This window comes from Thermobia domestica, chromosome 3 (assembly GCF_964235325.1).
Source record: "Thermobia domestica chromosome 3, izTheDome1.hap1.1, whole genome shotgun sequence".
Taxonomy (NCBI): domain Eukaryota; kingdom Metazoa; phylum Arthropoda; class Insecta; order Zygentoma; family Lepismatidae; genus Thermobia; species Thermobia domestica.
Genome location: NC_137456.1, coordinates 306,242,047 through 306,267,766, shown reverse-complemented (window position 1 = coordinate 306,267,766; position 25,720 = coordinate 306,242,047). Strand labels below are relative to the sequence as shown.

The following is a 25,720-nucleotide window of genomic DNA, read 5'->3' as shown; positions in this document are numbered from 1 at the left end:
TCAAATTAACTGAACGAGACAACGCCCATCACCATTCTAGTTGATAACACTGACATGGCGTCTGCACGTGACATAAATAGTTAATGTTTTCATTTACAGATGTCGCTTCTATAAAAAGAAAGGCAAATATGTTGGAGAAACTAATGTTTGTATTCGTTATTATTCCGTTTTTACGATGATACTGTAGAATACCCATTTTCAGAACGCAAACAAATATTAGCTTTAAAAGCTTTACACTTCTGAAACTCTTTTTCCATCCTTTTTTATGATTTTGGTTTTTAATGTTGTTATTAGAAACTATTTATTGCCGGCAAGTTAACAATTTGTTTGCGTTAGTTGCGTCGATAAGGTTTTACCATACTTTGCCTGAGAAATTATTCATCTGACGATAGTGGCGACAACACGGAAAGTGATAAGAGAATGTTTACATCGACACTAATGGGTGAATAGATCGTTTCTGCACAACACGAAAATATCAACTAAAATCAATTATTTCATCTTTGTATCTCAAAACTCATCACATGAAAATTAGCTTACCTCATGTATAAAGAAGACGTAATTACAAAATGGAAAAAGCTACGTTGTTATTTCGTAAAAATGGCAAAATCTTACGAAAGCTCCTGTTACACATCTAATTCCTAGAAGTTATGCAACATATACAAACGTGTATGCATAAAGGGTTGCATATACGCAGGAGTCGGCTTACCCTTTTTACATCTTTGGGGGAAGTGGTTTCTCTGTAGCATGTGCTACTCAAGATTCTCTTTTCTCTTAACTTGGCTACCAGTGGACCTGATTACAATGCAAATATTGATTGCAATCAGGCAAGTTGTTTGGAAGGAAATACAAAACCGGAATGCACTTTTCGGAAAAAAAAAGAAAAGTTCTACTCGCTAACGATTACTTCGCTCCAGTAAGTGACAATTTGAAATGTGAAAGGCAATAAAACAGGGTTAGAAATAAGGAATTATTTTAGAGATGTACTAAGGAAGTAGTATTGCGAAGGTGCTCCCTCGTGGCAATATAGTTTAGCTTCCGCGTCTTTGGCGCGGGAGACCCAGATTCCATACAGGGTGGAAGCTTATGCGGTTTGGATTCCACGTTACGCTGTAGGTCCACGTCTCATATAGCCTCTCTGGTGAAAGAAACACTAAATTCTAATCCAACCAAGCAGTATTGCGAAGATCTGACCTCTCGCTTTCTCTATTTGACGAGTACAACGCAACCGGCTTTTTCTTTCCCTTTCAGTTCTCAGCATCTCCTTACCATTGGAGATTACAGTATAACCATTAAGGAAGTGATGGATTGGTGGGTTGATTTTCGTTACCTTTGATCAGCAGCGAGGCTATATTAGACGAGACTCCCAAGCCATTGCAATGTTCTCCTGCCCCGAATGGAACCCGTGACCTCGCCCACGAAAGGCACACACGTGACTAGTTATTAGACCAGGAAGTAGAACAACCTTTGAGAAAGTTTTGAGAGTAGGTATTTCTTTTGTGAGGATGGGGTGGCAAGAGAGTCGAGGGAGGGTGCATCATTGACGCTTGGCATCCCTAAGCATCCCTACAATACATACTTCATTCTACTGGAAAGTGGGTTTCAGGAGCAAATTTTCTCCACGGTGGCACATGAAAACACAGCAAGTTGATGAGTTTTCTCTCTGATTTCGAAGCTCTTTGAAGCCACAATCCTTCTGTCTTCTATAGACCAATTAGCATGTTCTGGGTAAAATAGTTGTAAGGTCAGTCAAAGCATCGTTTCTATAAAGATGAGATGGTTACGTGGAAATTCTGTTTCCAGCAAATTTCAAAACGACGCAGATGTTGCTAGGGCTCTAAAAAAGAGTTGATCTTGTGGTTGCTATGGCAACAAGAGCGGTTGTGCGAAATGAGGTCACCAGAACCTGTATGGTTGGTCGTTGGGCGGCGGCGCACTCCGATGGGGGGGGGGACGATTCATGTTCAACCAAAATTGTGAGTAATGGTGATTTATTATAAGGTATTAATGTTGAGTAAAAGAATGGCTATGTCGTTCCTCGCAAAAAGGATATAAGGATTATATACTTTTTTGTCTCTAGGTCGCATTTCACGATTTCAATTTTTCGTTACAGACTTCACTGAAAAAACGAATCTCCGTACAAAAGGAAATCTTTAATTTAATATCACATGGTCATGTCGCTTAGGCTAAAGGAGACCAATGATTGATGAATGGAAATGAGTATGTGGGAGGAAACGGGAGAACTCAGGAAATTCAATGGGCACAATGCTGTCCACCATAAACGCATGTGACTTGGAATTGAACCAGGGACTCAGAGCTGAGCATGCAGAGGTACACTGTTTCGTTCTTTGTTTAAGATCAACCTGGTCCTATCGTATCTCTGTTTCCTGAACACCTCTTAGGGACTGGAAAACACATATATTTATAGAACAGTTAAAAATGTCCATGTTCTTCATTGGATCTCGAACCTATCATAGGTTTCCCATTATGATATTCAGACATTGGCGTAACTAGAAAAGTGACGGATCTAGTCCGGGGCCGGAGAGCAGGCCCCTCCCCCCCAAGATTTTCGAATGACAAAAATAATTGAAGTATTATTTATATATTTTTTTGAAAATTTTATAGTAAGCGTTGCCTTTTATTCTTTATTGGAAAAGTTTTGAAATATTAGATATTCCTGGTTCCTGTTAAGGAAGTGCGTAAACGAATTTCAAATTAAAATGGTTTGCGTAAGCTCATGATGTACGTGTCATAGTCTGGGTTCTGGCTTCCCCTCCCCCCAGTTTTTACCTTCTAAATCCGCCACTGAACTAGAATATTTTACTGGGATAGTCCCTTACTTCAAGAGAATTGAAAGAACCTTGTCTTTTAGACCAACAGTGTCTAAACAACAGAGACAACAGTTTTCTAGAGGAGACTGCCCCTTGCCCCCTCTAGTTACGCCTGTGTCTTCAGGCGAACGTAAGGACCGCTTTACTAGACCCTAAAAAGTCTTCTTACAGTTTTGGGTCTCGATTCTGTCTGTCTACAAGTACCAGAGAAAAAGCAAGATAAGAAATGGCAATATAATATATATTATGTATTCCAAGAACATGTTCTGACTCCACGGAAGTTGTGGGACGCGACACAAGACCTTAACAGCACAAGGCCAAAATGGCATAAGACCTAAACGGCATAAGACTTAAAGTCATTTGGCGGCACAAGGCCGAAACGGTACAAGATCTAAACGGCACAAGATCTAAAAATCATTTGGCAGCACAAGATCTAAACGGTACAAGACCTAAAACTCATTTGGCGGCACAAGTCCTAAACGGAACAAGATCTAAACGGCACAAGATCTAAAAATCATTTGGCAGCACAAGATCTAAACGGTACAAGACCTAAAACTCATTTGGCGGCACAAGTCCTAAACGGAACAAGATCTAAACGGCACAAGATCTAAAAATCATTTGGCAGCACAAGATCTAAACGGTACAAGACCTAAAACTCATTTGGCGGCACAAAACCTAAACGGAATAAGACCTAAAACTCATTTGACGACATAAGACCTAAACGACACGAGACCTAAACGGCACAAACCTAAAATTTAGGTCTAGTGCTTATATTTTAGGTCTTACGAACGTTACGCGGAAGTTGCAGATTTAAACACTTCTAGTCTCAATAGTGAACTGGATTTCCTCTGGATTCTTTTCCATTCAGTCTCTTTATTTCACCATTTTCTCCATTTGCATTTACCATCCATTATGTTCATAACCAGAAGAAAAGACATAAACTTGCGTAACCTGGGACGCGTATAGACCTTTTTTTGCACCAGAGGAGAGCGCTCTCTCAATTACCCATCATGCCCTCTCGACAATTATCGTACGTGTTGTCAAAGATGGTGGAGATGTATCGAAATATTTTTACTATTGTATGGTTAGTTTAATATTGTATGATTATGTCTTGTAGGTTAAAATATTTCAAATGATAGATTATTTCTTATTCCTTGATTTCCAGATGATAAACTATTCCTGGAAAAATCGACGGAATGAGAAATACTGGAAGAAAACTGAAGAACCCGTAAATATGTGGTTGTCCTTACAAATTCACTCAATTTCGAATCATATTAGAGGTTTTTGACTCTACACTCTCGTCTGCGTCATCTCCCTTTTTAAAACTGGCAATAAACTTTCAGTTATTTTCCAAAGAGATAACTGATAAGCATATAAGATACAAGATATCTTGTATGCTAAACTCATTTAATGTTTGCTAAAAACTTTGAATATAAATCACCTTATCTTTGTACCATGTGTATTAGGATTTCCTTTATCATTTCTCTCTATTATTCTGCAGGAGAAAACAGAAATAAACTAATCCAAGCAGAGGTTTATGGATGGAATGGGTTAATGCATATTTTATTGAAGTCGCCAGATGTTAGTACTTTAGTAATGCATCTATTTCTGTCTAGTTATTGACTTTCTCATTAGAAAAGCACGCCGATAGACAGTGGCTTATGCAGCCGCAAAATGCTATCCACTGTAGTTTGACAATGACATTAAAAAAAAATAATAATAATAATAATAAAAAAATGCAAGTAACCATGAATACGAATATTAGGCGACCACAGGGTTTCACCTAGGGTTTTGAAACACAAGAATATCTAGCCGAGCTTTGGTAAAAGTGTCCGTTTCTCGACCAACGGGAAATATTCGAAATACAGGGTGAGCCAGAAGTCACTTAACAGAAACGTATGTGATCAATGCATGAGATTATTACAAGTTGTTTTGTAATATTAAGTTAGGTTACCTAAATCAAGTGTTCACATCCACCGCATATTTTCAATGCATAAATTACATCTTTTAAGCAGAAAAGAACATATTATATCACGAATGCTGTTCGGTGATAATTTATCGGATTCCAAAGTAATACGCTCTTTTAAATGCTTTGTCTAGACCAATCTTTTTTATTTTTAAAACAAGAATTTTAGGAATGATTCAAAAAATGGATTAAAAATTGCGATCTTGTCCAAGAATTTTAGGAATCATCCAAAACAATGCATCAATAGATTATGATCTTTGCCAATAATTAGTTTTTGGATCAGAGATCACCAAATTTTTGAACAGCCCCTAAATCGAATTTTAATTTTACGGAATAAGCACTTCATACTGAGTTAAGTGATAGTTTGAATTTGGCTATATATATGTAGTTCTCCAGATATAAGGCGTGCAAGAAAATGTATGATTGGAATGTTTTGGATCTTTTGATGCATTTTTGGATCAGGGGCTACAAACTTTTTGAACGGCCCCTAAATCAAGTTGTCGCTCTTTTTTTTTGGGGGGGGGGGAGAATAAGCACATCATACTGAGTTAAGTGATACTTTGAGTTTGACTGCGCTATATGTAATTCTCCAGATATAAGTTCTACAAGAAAATTTTTGCCTGTAATATATATTGCCTCTTTTGATTTTTTTTAAGCTTTCATTACTTTCCACAGTGGCGTACACAAGGGGCTTCCAAGTTCCAACCATCTTCTTGAACAAGATATTAAAACAATAAATATTTACCATTAACGTATATGTATTCAAAAATCCTGAAGCAATCTGAACTTGGGAGCTAGAATTCCTCTCTCCCTTGGTGAAATTTTACGTACGCTACTGATTCTCCAGACAGGAAAGTACATCGACTTTCCAGAGTGAACGCACTCTCTAATTATTGTCATGTACAATAGTGGTTTCAGGAGGTGGCGCAGGGGTGATGCCTCGATTTACGAAATCCCCCCTTCCTTGAACATTTCTCCGGTAGAGCTCAACCCAGGTTACCAGTATTTTCGCAGTACGTACTACCATAGGTAGAGGCAGTGTGTCAGATTCAGAATAACAGACTTTTCGTCCAAGGCCCTGAAATTTCCCGATCGCTTGCAAAATTTCCCGCCAAGATAAAATATTAATAATTAATGATTAATTACTTAATCATTAGATTAATAATTTCAAATTAAAATCAAATAACTGAACAATCAAAAATACATCTTTTTCCTGCGGGAGAAGAAATCTATTATATCTGTAGTTTATTTGGTATAGAGAGAAATATACATTTGTGTTTGTGTGTGTGTGTGTGTGTGTGCTACTGTGCTACTTTCCCCTCACTTCACCCTAATATTCCGTGAATGACTGGCCATAACAAATATAGTAAGCAAAGGGCCATAAACCGTTCCTCCCTTCTTTCTTCTCGCAGAAAATGGATATTGGCGCGATTAACAATCAGTCCCATTTGGTTCGGTTTATAAACCTCTCTTACTCTACTGGTTATTTTGACTTTCAAAGATGCTTCAAATTCATGTAGGCCTACAAAGAGATGAAGACAAGGACTTAGAAAGAGACGACATGAAAAAGAGAAAAGTTGACAGAATTTCCCATTTTCAACCATCATTTCCCACATTCCCACCAATGCTAAGAATTTCCCATTTTGCGGGAAATTTCCCGCCATCTGACAACATTGAGTAGAGGAACTATCAGATATAACCCGTGTCTTGAAGTACTTTGTCTGCTGACCTTAAGATGGCGCAATGTTTAAATAAATGAGACAGTGGCACTATCTTTAGGTCAGCAGAGGAACTGTTTGAAGACAGGCTTAAGTAAAACCACGAAGAATATACTATATGATAGGGAGGTTATATCTAGTAGTTCCTCTGTCTAAGGCAGTAAGTACGCCAGAAAGTTTTACTGGGGGGGGTGTTCAAAATAAAAGGGGGGGTGTGCTCTCAGAATAGTGATATAATTTTTAAACAAACTCAAACAAGAAAACAGTATATTTTGTTACGCAACTATTGCAATACTACTACTACTACTACTACTACTACTACTAATAATAATAATAATAATATCAGCTCTTCGCAGTGGCAGGTTCAATAAAGTAAGTTCACACATTTAGGCATTTATTATTATTATTATTATTATTATTATTATTATTATTATTATTATTATTATTATTATTATTATTATTATTATTATTATTATTATTATTATTATTAAACTAAGTAATACAGTGAAACCTCTCAAAACGGACATCGGTGGAACCGATTATTTGTCCGTAAATGAGAGGTGTCCCTAAAAGGAAGGGTTCTCTCTCATAACACCACACCACACCACACATATTTATGGCATGGAAGAATAAGAAAGTTTGTCCCCTTATGAAAATGTCTACTATTGAGAGATGCCCGTTAAGAGAGGTTTCACTGTATTAGAAATTAACCTACACTATTTTACCGAGTAATTTAATGTGAATTGATTTCATACGAATTATTGTAATTATTTTCAAAATTCTGCTATTATTTCAATTTATTCACCCCCAGCAAGTTTTAGTGAGTGATTTTTCCCCAAAATATTAATTGGGAAAAATTCCCTCGTCCCATCCTGAAATCACATTCGTTTAATAATTAATACTGTACATAGTTGCAATTTAATCATTTTGATATTCTAACCGTGTTGTTAACGTTAATTGTTGTAATATTATTTTATCTCTTAATCTCCGTTCCTGTCCCTTCCTGGCTACGTTATTCGCTCTGAATATCTTTCATAAGAAAATTATTCATTGATTTAGTTGTTTTCCAGTAATCCAGTTTTCCAATTTACAAATATTTTGTATCTTTCTGTTTTGTCTTCTTTAATATACCCTAATTTTAATAATCCCAGGGCTCATAGTGGGCTGGCCTCTTGTATATAGTTGAAAAGTGACCAAAAAATTACCAAAAGCACACGAAAAAGTGACCAAAATCTCATCATGACCCTTTTTTCCTTTGTCAATTTCTCCATCACCTCTCTCTTTGTTTGTTGTTTTGTTTCTTCTTTACTTCTTCTTTTTGATCTTCATCCTTTCTCAGGTTTTCAAAGTATGCTTTGTAGTTAGCAGAATTAGCAGATGTAAAAAGCTTCTGAGTAAGTGGAACCAGTTCTGGCCTATTTCCGAATTTCTTCATTCCGACATTATATTTAACTTATCATTAAGAGTTCTCAAAAACGTGAAATATTCAAATTCATTACCTACTCTTAAGAAGAACATACAAGAAGCATAACATAAGACGAATATGATGAACTACACAAACATACACAACGTTGAACGGAGCGTTAACTATCACAAGAGAAAACTAAAAGATTATTATGATAGAAGAAAGAATAGACACAGAAGGGTTCTCAACTCCACCTTGAGAGCTTAAGCATCCACCAACCGTCCACTGTGCTTTAGAAAGAATAAAAGCTGAAGTGAGAATAAGCTGACTGTTTCACATGTGGCAGCAAGTACTGAAAATTTCAGAAGAGTAATGAGTAACAAGTTTCTGCCTTTTTTCCATTTGTTTTTATATTTTTCTTAGAAAACTGCCAATGTAAAACATAAATCACACGAAAAAGTAACTTTACCTCTCAAAAAAGTAACTTTTAGTGACCAACTTGAAAAAAAAGTAAATTTTAGTTTTTTAAAAAAAGTGACTCGCTATGAACCCTGTTCCGCTCAATGAATTTACCGTGAATAAAAATATACTTTACAAAAAATTTAGTTAGCGCCAAATGCGTTCCTGCATAACACTAGACTCAGTCTAAAACATAGGCCTATATAATTCTTAATTCGACCGATCTCTTCATTTCTAAAAACGTTTTGACTACACCCTTCTAACGTCCGTCCGTTGATACACCACTCGCAGAGCAGGCTCGAAACCAGCCACAGAGCTTTGGGGGGGGGGGAGCCATGAATATGTTAGGAGGAACCAAGTCATTAAAAATTCTCTTACAAATATCTAAATTGTGCATTTTGTATTGAGGTCTGGAGGGGACATGAAAAATTTAGGAAGGGCCAGGCCTTCCCTAGCCCCCCTCTGGTTGCGAGCCTGTTGCAGAGTAGCACTTACCAACTAAATCTGGTATAGGCTTATTACTATATTGTCACATTGAGGAGGAGGTAGGTGAATGACCGCTCAAGACGTGACCAATTTCAGTCATCTGCATCTGCCCATCAATCTCTTCTCTCGGAAACGACCACAGAGCCCAGAAGGGTAGGTATCAGCGGTCTGTTTTGTCAATTGTTTTGATCGAAACACCGCCCGAAACAATGACGTCATGTGGTTATCGAAGCAGTACATGAGAACGAAGTCGCTTCGTATTTTGAAGTGAAATAAAATAAGAATATTGCCTTTTTCCTAAACGCTAAACCTTTTTTAACTTGATGTAATAAATCACCTATATGATACTGATTGATACAATTGGATTTGGGGGAGTATTCCCTTTCCATCCAGGGGTGTGTGTAAAGAAATTTGGAGGGGTGTTAGGGGGGTGTTGGGGAGGGGGTGTAGATTACTCCCTGGTCTAAGGTAGTACTGCGAAAATGCTGGTAAGTTAATTTTAGCCCGATCGCAGAAATGCTCAAGGGGGAATTTGCTAGCTCTTAATCTGTGATGCTACTTGCCCCCCTCCCCTTCCTATCCTCGATCTGGGAAATCTTCTCGAAGCACTGGTCATATGATATGACTAACACTTTTGAACTTATGTTCATTCTGTAATAACTTTCTATTCATTGTAAACTTACTTAATTACACATGTAACAAGATTAAAATCCTTTATAAAACCACTATTTTTCGCGAACCACACTATAATATATTGCTTACGTCAATCAGCTTCTGCTACTGTAGTCAATTGAAAACTGAATACCTGCTACTTTAGTCAATTGAAAACTAAATAGCTGCTACTCTATAGTCAATTGATACCTGAATAACTGCTACTCTATAGTGAATTGAGAATTTAAAACTGCTACTCTAGTCAATTGAGAACTGAATAACTGGTACCCTAGTCAATTGAAACTGAATAACTGCTACTCTAGTTAATTGATAACTGAATAACTGCTACTCTAGTTAATTGAGAACTGAATAACTGGTACCCTAGTCAATTGAAACTGAATAACTGCTACTCTAGTTAATTGATAACTGAATAACTGCTACTCTAGTTAATTGATAACTGAATAACTGCTACTGTAGTCAACTGATAACTAAATAACTGCTATTCTAGTCACTAGTCAACTGACAACTGAATAACTGCTACTCTAGTCAATTGAGAACTGAATAACTTCTAGAGTCAAGCAACGTAAACCCACCTGTATATCTATCCCGTTATTCTGGTTGGGAAAAATCATGATATGACTTTAAATTACTGGAGTTCTGGAAGTCCCACATCCCTTTAATATTATTATTTTTCAATACAATTTACCTTATTTTCTTCGTCCATTTTTACTTAATATATATTTCATTATACCTGAAAACTCAGACACAAGAACTGTTGTGGTAGGGCTGATCCTATGTTTCTGCATCCTGCTTCGATATCTATAGATAAACCATTGAATTCAGTGCATAGACCTTTGACATTTTCTGATTATTTATTTTTAGGAGAATTCAGAACAATTTATTCATAATAGTGAGTTGATTGGTGAAAGAAAAGAACTGCCGTAGATTCCCTCACAAATCAACGCCAAGTAATTATCGGAAAACTTAAGTTCCTCAAAGTTGGTTGAATAGCGGCGAAAGAAGAAGAAGAAACAAGAAAAAGAAACACAACAGCTCGTTTTGATATAACAAAAAGTTTGGAACTGCCATCCATCCAGCTATTATGCAGATGGTAGTGGTGGGATATTTTTTTAAAGCCGGAAACCAGTCTCAGAAGAGAATCTTGCAACCAAGTTATTTTTACTTCACCTCCTGCTTCTCCTACGCTCTTCAGCGCTCGATATTGAACCATTGGAGGCGTTGTTGATCCCCTCCTCGTCCCCCCTTTTGCACCTTTTCTCTCTTTAGTCTTACACCTGGTGAGAGCTCCTGACAGCACGACGTTTGACAAATTACCTTTTTCACTATCCGCTTTCAAAATACATAAATAAAAACATTTTCAGATCTGGAAGTGTTGTTAAAAAAAAAAAAAAAAAAACACGAGAGGGAGTAATATTTTCTGTGTGTTTGTGGGATCAAATACTCTGAAATAGGGATGGCCTTTTTCGAAAAATCTGTTTTTCGATTTTCGGAAATTTCATTTTTCGTTTTTCGCTTTTTCGAAAAAATTTTCGTTTTTCGTTTTCCGAAAAATTTTTAGTTTCTCGTTTTTTCGAAAAAAAATTTCGTTTTTCGAAAAAATTTCGTTTTCGTTTTTCGAAAAATTTTTCGTTTTTCGTTTTCGAAAAAGTATTTTTCGAAAAAATTGTGGCCATCCCTACTCTGAAAGGTAGTCGCCCCTTTCAAATAATCTACATAGCCTATTTCACAATTAGGGACGCGTGGCGGCGCCTCTGTGGTAAGAGTGCTTACCTCTAGTGCGTGGGACCCCTGGTTCGATCTCCGGCCAGGTAAGTTTGTAGTGGATAACATCGTGTCCCGTGGCTTTCCTCCGACATTTTCATTCTGCCAATTCTTCCATCATCATTCATTTGCTTTAATCATCCGTCTCCCTTATCCTAAAGGACATAAACGTGGGACGTTACACTCGATAATTTCATTTCATTTTTATTTCCTACTTCACTATAGGCCCACGAGTCGGTGAAGAAATTAACATATTATCGAATCAACACTTCCATATAATGTTATGACAACATGTGAAGCGTATACTTACAGGTAAACAAGATGGTAATTGCAAGAGGTAATAAGCAATATTGAAACAAGCCAATACGATGCACTGTTACGTTTAATCAAGTTGTCACGTTTGAACTCTTCAGAATGTACGGGTAATGTGGTGTCACACGGTAATAAGTCTAACACTGGTGCATACATATCGTACCGACAAATTGCTTATGTGTACTGTTTTCCCTTGAAGCGAATACCGTATCTGTGATCTTTCTCTGCCTGCTAATAAGGTGAGAATAATGTTGTTTGTCTTCGGTAGTCATAAACAAATTCACATTTTTCGGCAGGAGAGAGGCAGGACAGCTGTCTCTAAATCGTTGTGTAAGAGTTAGAAGCGCCTCTGTATTTTTGAAAGAAGAACTTGTTTGTTACAGTAATCATCTAGTAACGCAGTATCCATTCCTAAAGCTGCATTTTCATTGATGCGTCAGACAATTGCTTGGCCATGTATTCTGCCATCTTTTTTTGTTTTCTTGGTGCATTTTCTAGCGATAGTATGAAAACTACCATAGATAACACAGGTCCCTCACTAGAATATTGTTGGATCATAGGTAAGGTCCTTTCAGTTGTCAGAAGTAAAGGTTCGTCTCCCCCTCCCCCCCCCCGCAGCAAAATGTCCTAGTTATGCGAAGTGTTATAAAATACGAGAGTGATTCAGAAAGTAATGCTTCCGAGGTGATACTTGTGTTTGACTGATAGCACCGATACAGGTATCAGTGTAAAGCCTGCAATATCAGTTACAAATGGTGGCATGATTTTTCAACATAGTCCCCATCACGGGCAACACACTTGCGCCAACGCGACACAAGGTTTTTCATGCCGTCGGCGAAGAATTGTAATGCTGGCTACACCGCACCGATGCTGGCAATGCTGTAGCTTTGGCCCTGAAGATGATCCTTTAAGAGGCCTCATCCCGGCGAAATTAAAATACAGCTAATTTTACAGTAATTATGTGATATCTTCAAATAGATAAAAGATAATTGAAATATGGAACAAGAGCGCCCTAGACAATATTATTTTGCGTGAGGTACCGTTATCACAAGTCACCGAGTGGCTTTCCGTTTTCAGCCGTTTAGAAACGCGAAAATAAATGCCGATTTTCAAAATGGCTCGAAATCGAAAGCAGATAAGTCGGTCGTGATAACGGTATTTCATGTAAAATAATATTGTCTAGGGCGCTCTTGTTCCACATTTCGATTATCTTTTATCTATTTGAAAATATCACATAATTACTGTAAAATTAGCGGTATTTTAATTTCACTGGGATGAGGCCTCCTAAGGCTAAAAGTCGCAGGACCAAGATTCGGAATATAGGCAGGATGAGGCAGAATGTCAACAACGTTTTGCCAGCAAATGGGAACAACTTTGAGTTTTTTTGGCGGAGGAGAGGAAGTTTAACGGTACTTCATAGACTGACGTTTCGTTTCCGGGTCGTAATTGTGTACCCACGACTCGTTGCCGACAATGAATGTTCTTGGGCGCACAACCTTCCATAATTAGAAATTCAATGACAGCCCACTTTCAACCGTACGTCACCACTAGATGCCATGGATTGGTTCCTTTACTCTGGAACGAGAAGAGATAGGAAGGTGAAACAAGTGACATTCTATAGGTTAAACATCAGTGCATTAATGATAAACAGTTCAGAATGTTTGCAGTACTATTAACCAAGTAGTAGACTTGGAGGCATTACTTTCTGAATCACTCTTGTATAAGTATTTTTAAAGCTTGGTTATTTCTCCCTGTTGTAGTGAGTTTCACTTTCTTTAACTAAATACCAGAATAGTCGGTCATCATGGGATAAATATCATCTTCACTTACAGCTCTGCTCCATTTTCTAAATATCATAATAATATCTTTATTCTTGCTAATTCTTGGTAATTTTTCAGCTTTATTATTTCAAAGAAATCTAAGCATTACTTTACCAAAGTCCTACCGATTGCTACTTTCTGATCCTTTAGCTTTGTGTGAAAGTTCATATCTTTTCAAAGTTTCTGAATTTTGCGGACGAATGGAAATGTCTTCTTGTCCTTTCGGATCTCTGAGCTTGGAATATAGTCTGCTGAGTTCCAAACCTTCTCCATTCTTATTCCGACGATCATTTTCATTAGGAATACTTTTATGTGTATACGAGATAAGACTAGTTTGTTTCTGGTGACAGGAAAGAGAGTGCGCTGATTGGACGGTATAAACACAAACGTACGTGAAGACGAAAAGATTAGCTGAAGACTGTGGAACATAGGAACTTCTTAGTTGCATCAAGAGACCTGTCAATAATGGCAGAATAATTATGATAATGATGATTTGCTGTAAATGCTTTTTAACTCATGCTATAGTGTTTGTTGTAAAATTTGAGGTATTGCTTTGAGTGTATGGTCGATAGCATTGGAAAACTTAAAATGTTTATTTAATACAATACGATAAAATTAACTAGTAAACAAAATGTTTTGATATTTACTGAATACTTACCGTTATCAGAATAATACATTAATGTGAATTTATCTTTTCTTTCCAGCTCGTAGGATTGGCTGTCGTTGGACTGTCAATATGGCTGCTAACAGACTCATCTTTCTATTTGAGTATGACGCAAGATGAGAAAAGTTACCAAACAGGGATCTATGTATTGTTGGGAGCCGGAGCTCTCATGGTCATTGTCGGATTCTGTGGCTTCTGTGGGGCATTTAGAGAATCTCAATGTATGCTGTTCACAGTAAGTACTGTTCCCTTTTACCCACACATTCTCTTCTTTTTGATTCGAGGTGCTTTTAAAAAATGTTTTTAAAAAATCAAGTATAACGAAAACTAACACTGAATTTGGAATTTTATGATAACAGATATGAAGAATAAGGCATATGGCCTTAGCGCAAAAATGAATTTAAGCTAAGTAAATTACATTTCTGTTTTCTTTCTTGACTTATAGCTTGCATGAATTATTATAAGTAACCTGACACCCATAAACAAACTAATGAGACCAATATCCATAACCAGTCCTAGGTGAAATTTATGATTGTTTATCCTTACATAATGAGCTCTTATAATTTTGTACAATACAAAATTGGTTAATTTACAACCTTACATTTGAAAACACTTAGTTACGTGACATTGGATAATAAACATACGATAAACATTGATCAGCTGATGCTTTATGACTAATGATATTCCCAAGACTATGAATTTCAGATTTATATAGTTTGATGGGATCTGAATTTAAATGCCTACGATTTAGGTTGCGTAAAAAAATAATATATATATATATATATATATATATATATATATATATATATATATATATATATATATATATATATATATATATATATATATATATATATATATATATATATATATTAGTGCGGCAGTTTAGCTAGAATATTTCAACATGTTGTGCAGTTTTTGATAAAAGCACCAAATTTGGCACAGAGGTATATAGATGTAAGATGAACAAATTGGGATGTGGAGCCATCGGGCAACTGACCTCTGGCGGCCGTGGAGGCCATTTTCCAAAATGGCCGCCAGTGGACACTCGAAAGACAACATAAGTTAGACAAGGTTTGTTGCTGAAGGTTTTAGTGAATATTTTGAAGAAACGTATGCCAGATAATTTGTAAGTTATATATATTTAGTTAATAATATTACATTTCAGAGCATTCCCAGTCGCAGGCACACAGTGGTGTGCATTCTAGACTGGCCTTCTTGCACTTGCACTTTTTCATGCAGTCTTTGCATTTGCAAGAGACGAGCTCCCAGCAGAACTTGCATGCTTCGAGTAGCGTTGTCCATAGAGGTTCATACAGGCCGCTAGTCTTGATCCAACTCCAGTCGGTTGGTGATGGCAGTATTGGTGCAGGAACCAGGGCCTGGCCCAGATATGTCCGCCTTCATATACTGCTCTTCGGACGTGCTGCTCCAGGGCTGCTCTTTTGGGTGGGATCAGCTGGAACTGCTTTTCTTTACAAACAGTTTGCGACGTGTCTTGTCAATATCCGTTTCTGTGCTTGTTCTGTCATAAAGTAGTATGATTATCCTTTCAATTATATGCATGGCGTCTTCATTAATACGTTCTGGTGCAGTGGAGAGAACAATGTGCGTCTGCGCGAGCTCAGGTAGCACTGTCCACACTGCCCATGCTGTCATCTTTACCACGTCTGGCGACGAAACATCGGTAGCCCCTGAGTTTTTTCAGGACCCTGAGACCGAACAATCTCATGGGCTGCCAAACAACGGAACGTCTTCCCCGAGCCAAAGGATACCCACACTTCAGTTTCCTAATTCCAGGTGTGTGCCAGAGCCACCGCCAGGACAACAATATCAGTGTCTACTGTGCAGATGAGGATCTTCTTGTTGCCATTGTGAGCAGTGTGGACAGCGTGCAACATAATACGGGTATAGGCCTCCTCGTGGTTGCAAGATGCCAGGGCTGAAGTATCCAGAAGCGGTGGCTTTCTCAAGACATCATCTCCTTTTGCGATGAGCAGCTCCTTGTTTGCAAGTAGGAATGAGTCGTAGAGGATGTCAGATAGGAAAATAAACAGTTCTGTCTTGTTTTCGTCGACTCTGAGGAAGCTAGCAGAGTTCCCGGGTATAGTTGAATTACCCACCACTCATTTTCTCACCCCTTTACCCCGCTTGGCTCTTGCTGCACCTTTCAACGAGTTTCTTATGTAGCGGTCCCAGTCGAGGCCCAGTCGCGTGGCTTGATGAAAGTTTGAGAGTATGTGAGGCACAAAAACTTTCTGGGCATATTCTTTGAACGTTTTTCCCGTAGCAGGTTTCAGCAACTGGATGATGACTGCTCCATCTAGGACAATGCAGCTTGTTGGAGGAACCTCAGACCTAGGATCTTGTATGGGTTTCGTTCTTTCCACCAGGCGTTCTGTGACAAATTTGTCAAACTGCACATGTCCCTCTTAATATGCACGACGGAGGTCGTTTACAGCTCGAGATGGCGCGAACTCCTAGGTGTCGAGTACTAACAGATCTTGACTATCCTCTTCAAATGGAGTCTCAAAGTCTTCCATCACTTTGACCATTGACTGAACGTCTTTTTGGAAAGCAGTTTGCACACTTGATGTCTGGTCATGATGCTGTGTCTTGTGATCGTTGTTGGTTAGAGTCCTGAAACTCTTCGATGAGCCTGGCAACCTCTGGTCTTGCTACCATCCACCGTCGCAGTGCGCTGGGATTGTCAGTGAGACCTACTGCACCTCCGTCTGCTATTATGGCTGCAATGTTCTGTTTGTGGACTTGATCGATAGGGATTGCGGAGAACGGCCTAGTCGTTTTGTGGACTGTGAAATTCCCTGCGAAGAATTCATCGGGGATTTCAGGGTGTTTAGTTGGCAGGTCCACCATGTCTTGCAGATGCACAGAAATCCAGTCCGCGTAGTTGGTGTTATCCAGGGCATGGAACCCCACTGCTAGTTCTTTGAGGACATCGACGTACATGACAAACGACGCTTGGCGCAGAGAGCGCACGTATACCAAGATCGTCAGTTCCAATTCCAGTACAGTTGCCCAGTAGTAGAACTGGGGGCAAGACTCCGTCTTTTGCTGGCACCACTCTGCGAACTCAAGCTGTTCGGTGCTAGCGTCACGCAACTGGTCAATGTAGTGGTTGTATGGGTTCTGCTGCAGGGTAAAAGGGCTGCTGCTGTTACTTGATGCGCTCTCCTGGTTAGAGTGACATGTGATACCCGCAGGAAGGAATCCGCAGTCCCCGCACTGGTGATCTCTGGCTCAATCAGTGCTTGCACCCATCCGCTCCCTCGCAGCAAGTCACCAATGGTCTTCAGCGCTGCCATTTCGATATAAAGACCTGCGAAGAGGATGAATAACTTCTCTTCGCCGTATACCTGTGGCCACTTCCATTGGATTTGTTTTGCCAGTGCAAAAAACGGTTGGTCGAATGTGAGGACTGGAACCTGGCTAGGGTTAAGATGTTCCACTGCGTTCCTGACGACATCCATGGAGAGTTTGATCATAGCGACGGTATGGGCACTCTCCAGGAAGAGTGGGGGTAGTGCGGTGGGACAGATAGCCCGAATTGTGTTACTGGACTGCAGACTTGCATGGTATGCAGCCCATGAAGTGTTTTCTAATGGAGAACTTTCTTTTACGGCTAATTGAGTGTGTAATAGCCAAAGATACTCTGTTTAAATATTTTGCTTGAGGCCGCTGTTGCCTCTCAAGGATGTCACGTTGGTAACCGGTACCTGTGTATTCTTGATGCTGCTGTTGACAGATGGGACATCTGTATGGTATTGGTACCTAAGTAGTGTGTGGAATTTTTGTGTATGACCGAATTTGTATCGCACTTGTTCCCGGTCTCCGACTAACTGCTACTGACTTGGAATTTTGAATTCTTAACTCGACGATCTTTTAGGACACGCCTCTAACTGCCTCCTTTTTCTCTCATTCGTCAAACAATTTTGGTGTACTCAATTTTATTTTATTCGTATCCGCACACTTACGATGCTCTAGCGTCGTTTCTCCAAAGTACGTGATTTCTTTAAATTTCGCAAGTTGTATTTAAAATTTTTATGGAAGTTCATTTGGAGACGCTCCGTCTGGTTCGTGCTCTTGGACCAACTTACAAACCTGTGCGAAAATTTTATCTAGGTTCTACGTGGAGATATCCTGACGGAGGTGTGTTTCACAAGTTCATAGAGATTAATCTGTACTACGATTCTATTCAGTTTGACCAGACTTTAATATTTTTCTTCTCTTTCACAGAGATATTTAAAAGCTCTTCTGTTTCTTTACTTGGGTTCATGAAGGGTCTTCTGTATGTGTGGTCTTGTGTGGCTTCAGACGTTCAGCGAGTATTGTTATAGGGACAAAAGAAGGATAGTTTAAATGTCCTTGCCGCAACGACAGGTTTACAGAATAAAAAAAGCATCTTACATTTGGATACGGAATGAAAATAAAGAATGCTATTTCAGTTAACTTTGCTTTTTAACACGCAAAATTTAAAATGACATTCGCTAAAGTTATTTTAATCATACCCATAATTGAATTAAAAGAATTTATTTAAAATTAAATAAAAATGAATATGAGGCAACTGTCATACGTCAAAGAATGGAAGTTTATTAAATAATCAGACAGCTCCTGTTGCCATGAACCCTTAATTTGCGCGCCAGAGCACATCCGGTGATAACGTATTTCTTTGAAACCGGAACCAATTTTCAAAAACTTAATTTCATATTCGTTATCAGCACAATAAAATTAGTAAGAATTGTTTGCTCTTATCTCCGAAGGATTTTCAATGTTGACCAATGTTATTATTATTAGCTGAACCTACGCTCTCTACACAGCATATCATTCACATATGAGCATGAATCTACTTGTCATTCCTCACAAAATCTGTACATATCTCTATACAGACAGAAGTGAGACATCTTGGTAAAAATCAGCAACGGGTACCATAAAGGGGGGATTAGTTTTTCAATATCTCGCACCGTTTGTAAGAGGTGAGCTTGCTTCTGGTTGCATTTCTAATTCATGTATAACCAATGATTTCTTTCTTCTTGCATGCAGTATGTAATAAGCAAATACATTACACATACGCATATAATTAATTATAATGTCAGTGATATATGGTGTTCATTGGATAAAACACTCCAAACGATAAAGATTCATCTTAGACTGGAGAAATGGTTATCCTTCGTTTTTCATTATCATTTGACCATGAAAGAAACGCTGGAGAGATATACTAACCCCGTATATAAATGTATGGTATTTGAATGTATAGCTCGTAGGATATGATATTTTACTTTTTAAAATTTCAATGCCCCTAAGAAAATATAATAATGAAATAACGGCCATTTAAAAAAAATCAATTAGAACTGAACAATCTACACAAAATTTGCAATCTATCAGTGAAAACGAAATCTTTCTAAAACTTGTGGTTTCCGAGATATCGTTGTCGAAAGAATTCACCACAAACATAAACTTTTCTTGACCACAAACATAGAAACCTAGCACTTTAATATATTATTATTATTATTATTATTATTATTATTATTATTATTATTATTATTATTATTATTATTATATTTTGAGCAAAATACTATTCCCAATTTCAGCTCACAAAACAAGAACAAAAGATCTACGCATTATATGTAAAGGAAAATAAATAATCACCTCTGAAAGTACTGACACAGGATTATAATATATAATTCAGTGTTACCTGAATGTTCAAACTGTACATTGCTTTACTTATTTATTTATTTAACAATCACCAGATACAGCTCAGAGGCCATTTTACACTGGATATACAACAACAATAACAATGGAAAGGATTTAGGAAGGTATCAGGGAAAGCATTTGCCTGGTGGAACTGAGGGAAACCCTGGAAAACCTGTCAGGATGGTCGGCAGTGGGATTCGAACCTTGACCTCCCGAATGCGAAGCCAACGCTCTAACCCTTGACCTACTTCGCTTTTACTAAAATAAACCTTATTATACACTTTGCAAATTGCAAATGGTAATCGGCACTATCTTAGTATGTGTGCCTCATATATTATTTGTATAACTTCATTGTATTTCTACACTGGGAAAAATCCGTTATCCGGACAGCGGTATATTCTACAAATATACGTAATCCATGTGTTTACTACGGAAATCTGTACGGAGCATACGTTATCCCTATGATACATACGTACTGTCTCTTTCCCGCTTAGATGTTACATCATGCCGCAGCAGTATGTCTGATATGTAACAGTTTTCCGTATATTCCATACTTATGTGTATGCTATTTACGCCAGCTGTATGTTATATACGTCCATCTGTATTTGAGATCCTTACCGCCTACATACACTCATACAGAAGTACGTATAGATGGAACACTTATACTGACATTATCATAAAACATACGTTTTCAGATATATGTTTTCTGCAGATGATATATATAGTCGTACTTTAAGTCCAAAAACTGTATAATTTTCGCATGTAATCTACGTTTTTAAGTACGCCACATAAGTTCTTTCTCAGTGTATTTATGTAGTTACATATTTTTAAAGGACTTTTGTGTAGGCCTATGTTATCCAAGCAGAATATATCTATTCCCATGACAATTATTTTTTTCACTTGCATCTTTATTCGGTGTATTATATGTAAAATACAATATATAGTGCTATAGTTGGCTTCTGACTGTTTTAGCAAAAAAAAAAATATATATATATATATATATCAGTTTTAGTATTTTAACTAGTAGTTTCGACCTTCTTTTATTTTTTTGGCATTTTTTAAAATTATAAATACTCCCCTTATTTGTAACAGCTAAGTAATTGTCTGTTCATTTAATTTGGTATTACACAAATTAACGTTTAACAGGTTTGCTCCGTACACTTTTATTGTAATTTGAAACTAGAGAACTTTTTACGAAACTTTTTATTTGTTCCGTGTACTTTTATTGTAAATAACAACTAGAGAACTTTATTTGAAATTTTATGGGCTCCGTGCACTTTTATTATAAATAGCAGCTAGAGAACATTTTATGAAACTTTTATGAGCTCCGTGTACTTTTATTATAAATAGTAACTAGAGAAGTTTTTATGAAACTTTGAGCTCCGTGTACTTTTATTATAAATAGCAGCTAGAGAACATTTTATGAAACTTTTGTGGGTTCCGTGTACTTTTATTATAAATAGCAGCTAGAGAACATTTTATGAAACTTTTATGAGCTCCGTGTACTTTTATTATAACTAGTAACTAGAGTTTTTATGATACTTTTACTAAGTTCAAATCCCAATTTTGGCAGACTATAACTCGAAAATCAAAGACCTGCACACAATAGGATCCAATATTTCATATTGTTGTCACTAAGATTGTCAGGATCTACCATGATGCCCATTTTTGATCAATATTTATCGATCGCATATTTTTTTCTTTCGAATATTTGAGTAAGTTCAAAATCCCACCTTTGCTATCCGATAACTCGGGAACCAAAGGCTTGCACAGAATAATATTTCATAAGCACACTAAGCTCGTCGAAGTTTACCAGAACTCCAAGTTTGGTCAAGATCGGATGACTTTCATCGATGACTTTTCTTTCTCAAAAATTTGACTAAACCCAAATCCCAGCATTAATGGTTCATAATTCAGAAATCACCTGAATCGCCTGCTTACCTAAATATTTCATATTGTAATATCCTATACGTGGTCGATATATGTAAACACCAATACGTGCTTTTTATTTATAAACAAATCTAGTTGCTACCTTACTACAACTACCACAAGCAAACAGACAACAGGCATTCTCATTATGATCTAGTCATGTGATAAATAAAATCACCAGCGCCACCACTGTCCAAGAAAAGATATAAAACACCATGTAAAGTCTCCATGGATATCAGTTTTGGCTAGCAAATCCTCTTTCTTAGCTTGCTTGGAGCTCTTAAGTTCTCCTGCCCACTTAACATGCCTGGAGCTTTAAAAGACCCTAACCGCAACCACTTAGCTTGCCTGGAACTTTGTGGTTTCTGCTGTCCGTTTAGCTTGTCTAGAGCTCTGCGGGACACCAACCTTTCTTTGCTTGACTGGAGCACTGAAAAAATTTAAACCAATTTTACTTAGTTTGCCTGGAGCCCTGTAGGAATCTTTTTCCTTGTCTGCCTGGACTTTGGAATGCCTTTTTACTCAAACTGCATAAATATTTGTATTAGTCTTCGGATCATACATATAGAAATTTTTGTGTTATATTGTATGTAATAAAGATTTAATAATAAGAAGGTTGTAAAAAAACAAATCTCATGTGATAAATTGATATGACTGTTACCTTATTAAGGTAATTTCACATGGCGAAAGGATAGGACTCAATCCGACAATATACTTCTTTAACGAAGTTGCCTAGGTCGATTACCATCCCATGATCGAGTATATCATCTCCTATCCTTTGTAGTTAACTTGGACGAGTTACAATTATTCGCTGTATTCTTTTAAGTATACAGATGTATTGTATAATTTGTGGTTACACCATTATTTTATGAGAGAAGATATGCATTTATTGCAGCGTTTCCCAACCTTTTTCAACTTGCGGCACACTACGGGTGTTACTTGTATTCTCACGGCACACTACGGGTGTTACTTGTATTCTCACGGCACACTACGGGTGTTACTTGTATTCTCACGGCGTACTTATAGATATTATTATTTATAAATATAAAACACAGTGGTATATTTTCTGTGATTATTGATCTCCTCCTCGTAGAGAAGAAAGCTCTATCACTTGGTTTTCCTCGTGGTAAATCATTATACTTATTTTTCATTTTAATTTTAAAATAGAAAACAATTGCAATGAAATATTGGACTCAGGTTTTTAAAAATACACTTTCTTTTCAAAAAAACTGTATCCAACCTTTTACTAAGAAGGAAGATTACTAAATAACGAACAAACAAACAAATCTCCTTTACTTTTAAAACACAAATTTAGGTAATTTGTCGAGAGGATCGAATATTTTAAAGTTTCAAGTTACGAAATAGTTTGCAACAATAAATGGTCATAACAATGATGATAAATACTTTTTTTCAACATCAGAAATGCACAACAGTAACCCGGTATGAAACTTAAAATTATAGATTCATAGTAGAGGTTTATAGTGATGAGTACTACAAATATACATTTTTCCCTACGTTTTGCAATTTGATTGCTATAAAATTAATAATTTTGTTTCGATTCCTCGTGGCACATTCACGGCACACCAGTGTGACGCGGCACACCGGTTGGGAAACGCTTATTTATTGTATTCAATTTGTAATGTTTCTATACATAATTCCCAAACATGATTTTTTAGTGTCTTAACATCAAATTTCTATTTACCAAATCCTCGTAAGTTGCAATCAAGTGTTATGTTTCTTTACTTACTTTGTGCCAACCATGAACATGTTGAATTTACATTATATTTACTTTATTTTCAGTTCTTCTTCTTCCTGTTCATCATCCTAGTGGCACAAATTGCTGCTGCTGTGTGGACCTACTTACATACGGACAGTTTGAAGAATACTCTACAAGAAAACGTGAAATATACAGTGGAGAAAGAATACGGGGTTATTGATAGCAGAACTGCTACCTTCGATGCAATCCAAAGAGGTGTAAGTACAAGTACTAGTGTTTATGTATTTCTTTTTCCGCCTTACGAACTAAGAGTTCAAGGCTACGTCAGAAAATGCAAAATATTTATAAATAACACTTTACAGATTCTATATATTCGAATCATTTACATCTTCTTCTTTCGGGATACATCTTCTTCTTTCTCTCCGTCCTTTCCCACTTTTATGGGAGGTCGATGTTTCTGATAAGTCTTCTCCATAAAACACTGTCCTGGAATTCTTCCCCTGTTAGACATTCCTTCCTGAATTCATTCGTAATCATGTCCTTCCATTTCCTTCTTGGTCTTCCTCTACTTCTCTTCCCACTCACATCCATTGCTATCAATCTTCTGTCCATATAATCGTTAGACCTTCTCACCAGATGAGCAAGGACATATTTAAGTTCATATTCCAAGGTATCACTATACCATAAAGATACGGCGTTGCGTTATGTCTGTGCGCAATATGATAATTTTTTTTTTTTAACTCCGTAAATAAAATGAAACAAACTTAATTATTAAATATATTCTTCGTTTCTTAGAGCAGGGTTTCTCAACCTTGGTGTCGCGAGAGGGTTTTATGGGGGTTGCGAAGATAAGCGGAAGAGAGAAATATATTTAGAATCTAATACCGGAAAATATTTTTAAATATTATTTTGAATTTTTTTCTGATAGTCGTATTTTTATTTTTATACATACTATTAAGAACAGAAGGTACGATATGAAACTAATGAGAACTGCATATTGAAGTACTAGAGAAATACAAATGCAACAAAACCTGCATTGAAATACAATTAAAATTGAAAGCTAATGAGATACCTGAGCATGGTGTAATTTCACTAGTACGGCAATGTCCGGTTCAATCTTCGTAACGCACATTATCAAGTCATTTAAAATAATGAATAACTTTTTAAACAACTGTCCAAGCTTTTCTTTAACCAAAATTAGAAATCACTTTTTTTTTTTTTTAACGTTATCATATGACCCAAAATAAGGAAGTTACTAAGTTTTAAAATTTTCAGACATCCTCCATTTTGAAACAGTATGATGGATCGGATTCAATACTTGTAATATAAATGAACTGACCAAATTTGGTTTTAATCTATTTACTTTTAGGGAAGTTACTGTATCCAGTATACACAGGAAATGGATTCTACTATTATAGAAATAGATGGATATGGTGAGATCTCTGCAATAGATGTATTAAAAATCCCACAAAAGCTTATTACAAACCAGAATTATAAGGAGGTCGCTAGTGGGGGTCGTGATAGGAATTCGGTTGAGAACCATTACCTTAGAGTATACGAATATTTTATTTAACTCCTGTTTCAACATCATTCGTGAAAGTTTTGCTTACGTTAAACAATAATACATTTGAAAGTAAATCTTAAGCGAATGTTAAGTCAGAAATAATGAAACTAAACTAATGAGTATAAAGAAATAAAGAATGAAAATAATATTTCTCTGACTGTACAGAAATGATAAGAGAAATGAGTTGTGTTCGGACATATTTGCTGATGATTCTGTTTATAAATATTTTAGCAACCTTGTAATATGGCATGGTTCATTTCTCTCAGGAAACTTCTAGAATACTACTTTAATGCCAGTTGAATTAAACATGATTAATAAAAAAAAAGAAAGAAAGAAAAAAAAGAAAGAAAAAAAGAAAGGAACAGATTTATGTTGGTGCGAAGAAGAAATTGGTACAATAGATCGTCTAATTTTCTAATATCTCTTTATTATTATTATTATTATTATTATTATTAATAATAATAATAATAATAATAATAATAATAATAAAACAAAGAAAACTAACTCTATGGCCTATGGAACCCGGAAGTTCAATGCAACGTTAACAAAAGCTGTCCATTGACTTCTGTCTTTCGCTAACTGGATCTAGTTTCTACTTTGTATTTCTGTGAGATCTATGTTAATATTGTCCTCCCATCTGCGCCTTGGTCTTCCTAATGGTCCTTTTCCTATTGGACTTCCAGTTAAGACTTTGAAAGCATTCCTAC

General features: G+C 36.8%; 1 protein-coding gene across 1 annotated transcript in view; it reads left to right on the top strand.

Annotated features, from left to right (window-relative positions):
• The window catches only part of Tsp96F (Tetraspanin 96F), a 240,856-nt gene that overhangs the window by 195,682 nt on the left and 19,454 nt on the right, over nucleotides 1–25,720 (top strand). Inside the window, exons 2-3 of the mRNA XM_081752548.1 lie at nucleotides 14,132–14,326; nucleotides 23,533–23,706. Of these exons, the coding sequence (XP_081608674.1) occupies nucleotides 14,132–14,326; nucleotides 23,533–23,706 (369 nt within the window). The remainder of the gene's footprint in view (nucleotides 1–14,131; nucleotides 14,327–23,532; nucleotides 23,707–25,720) is intronic.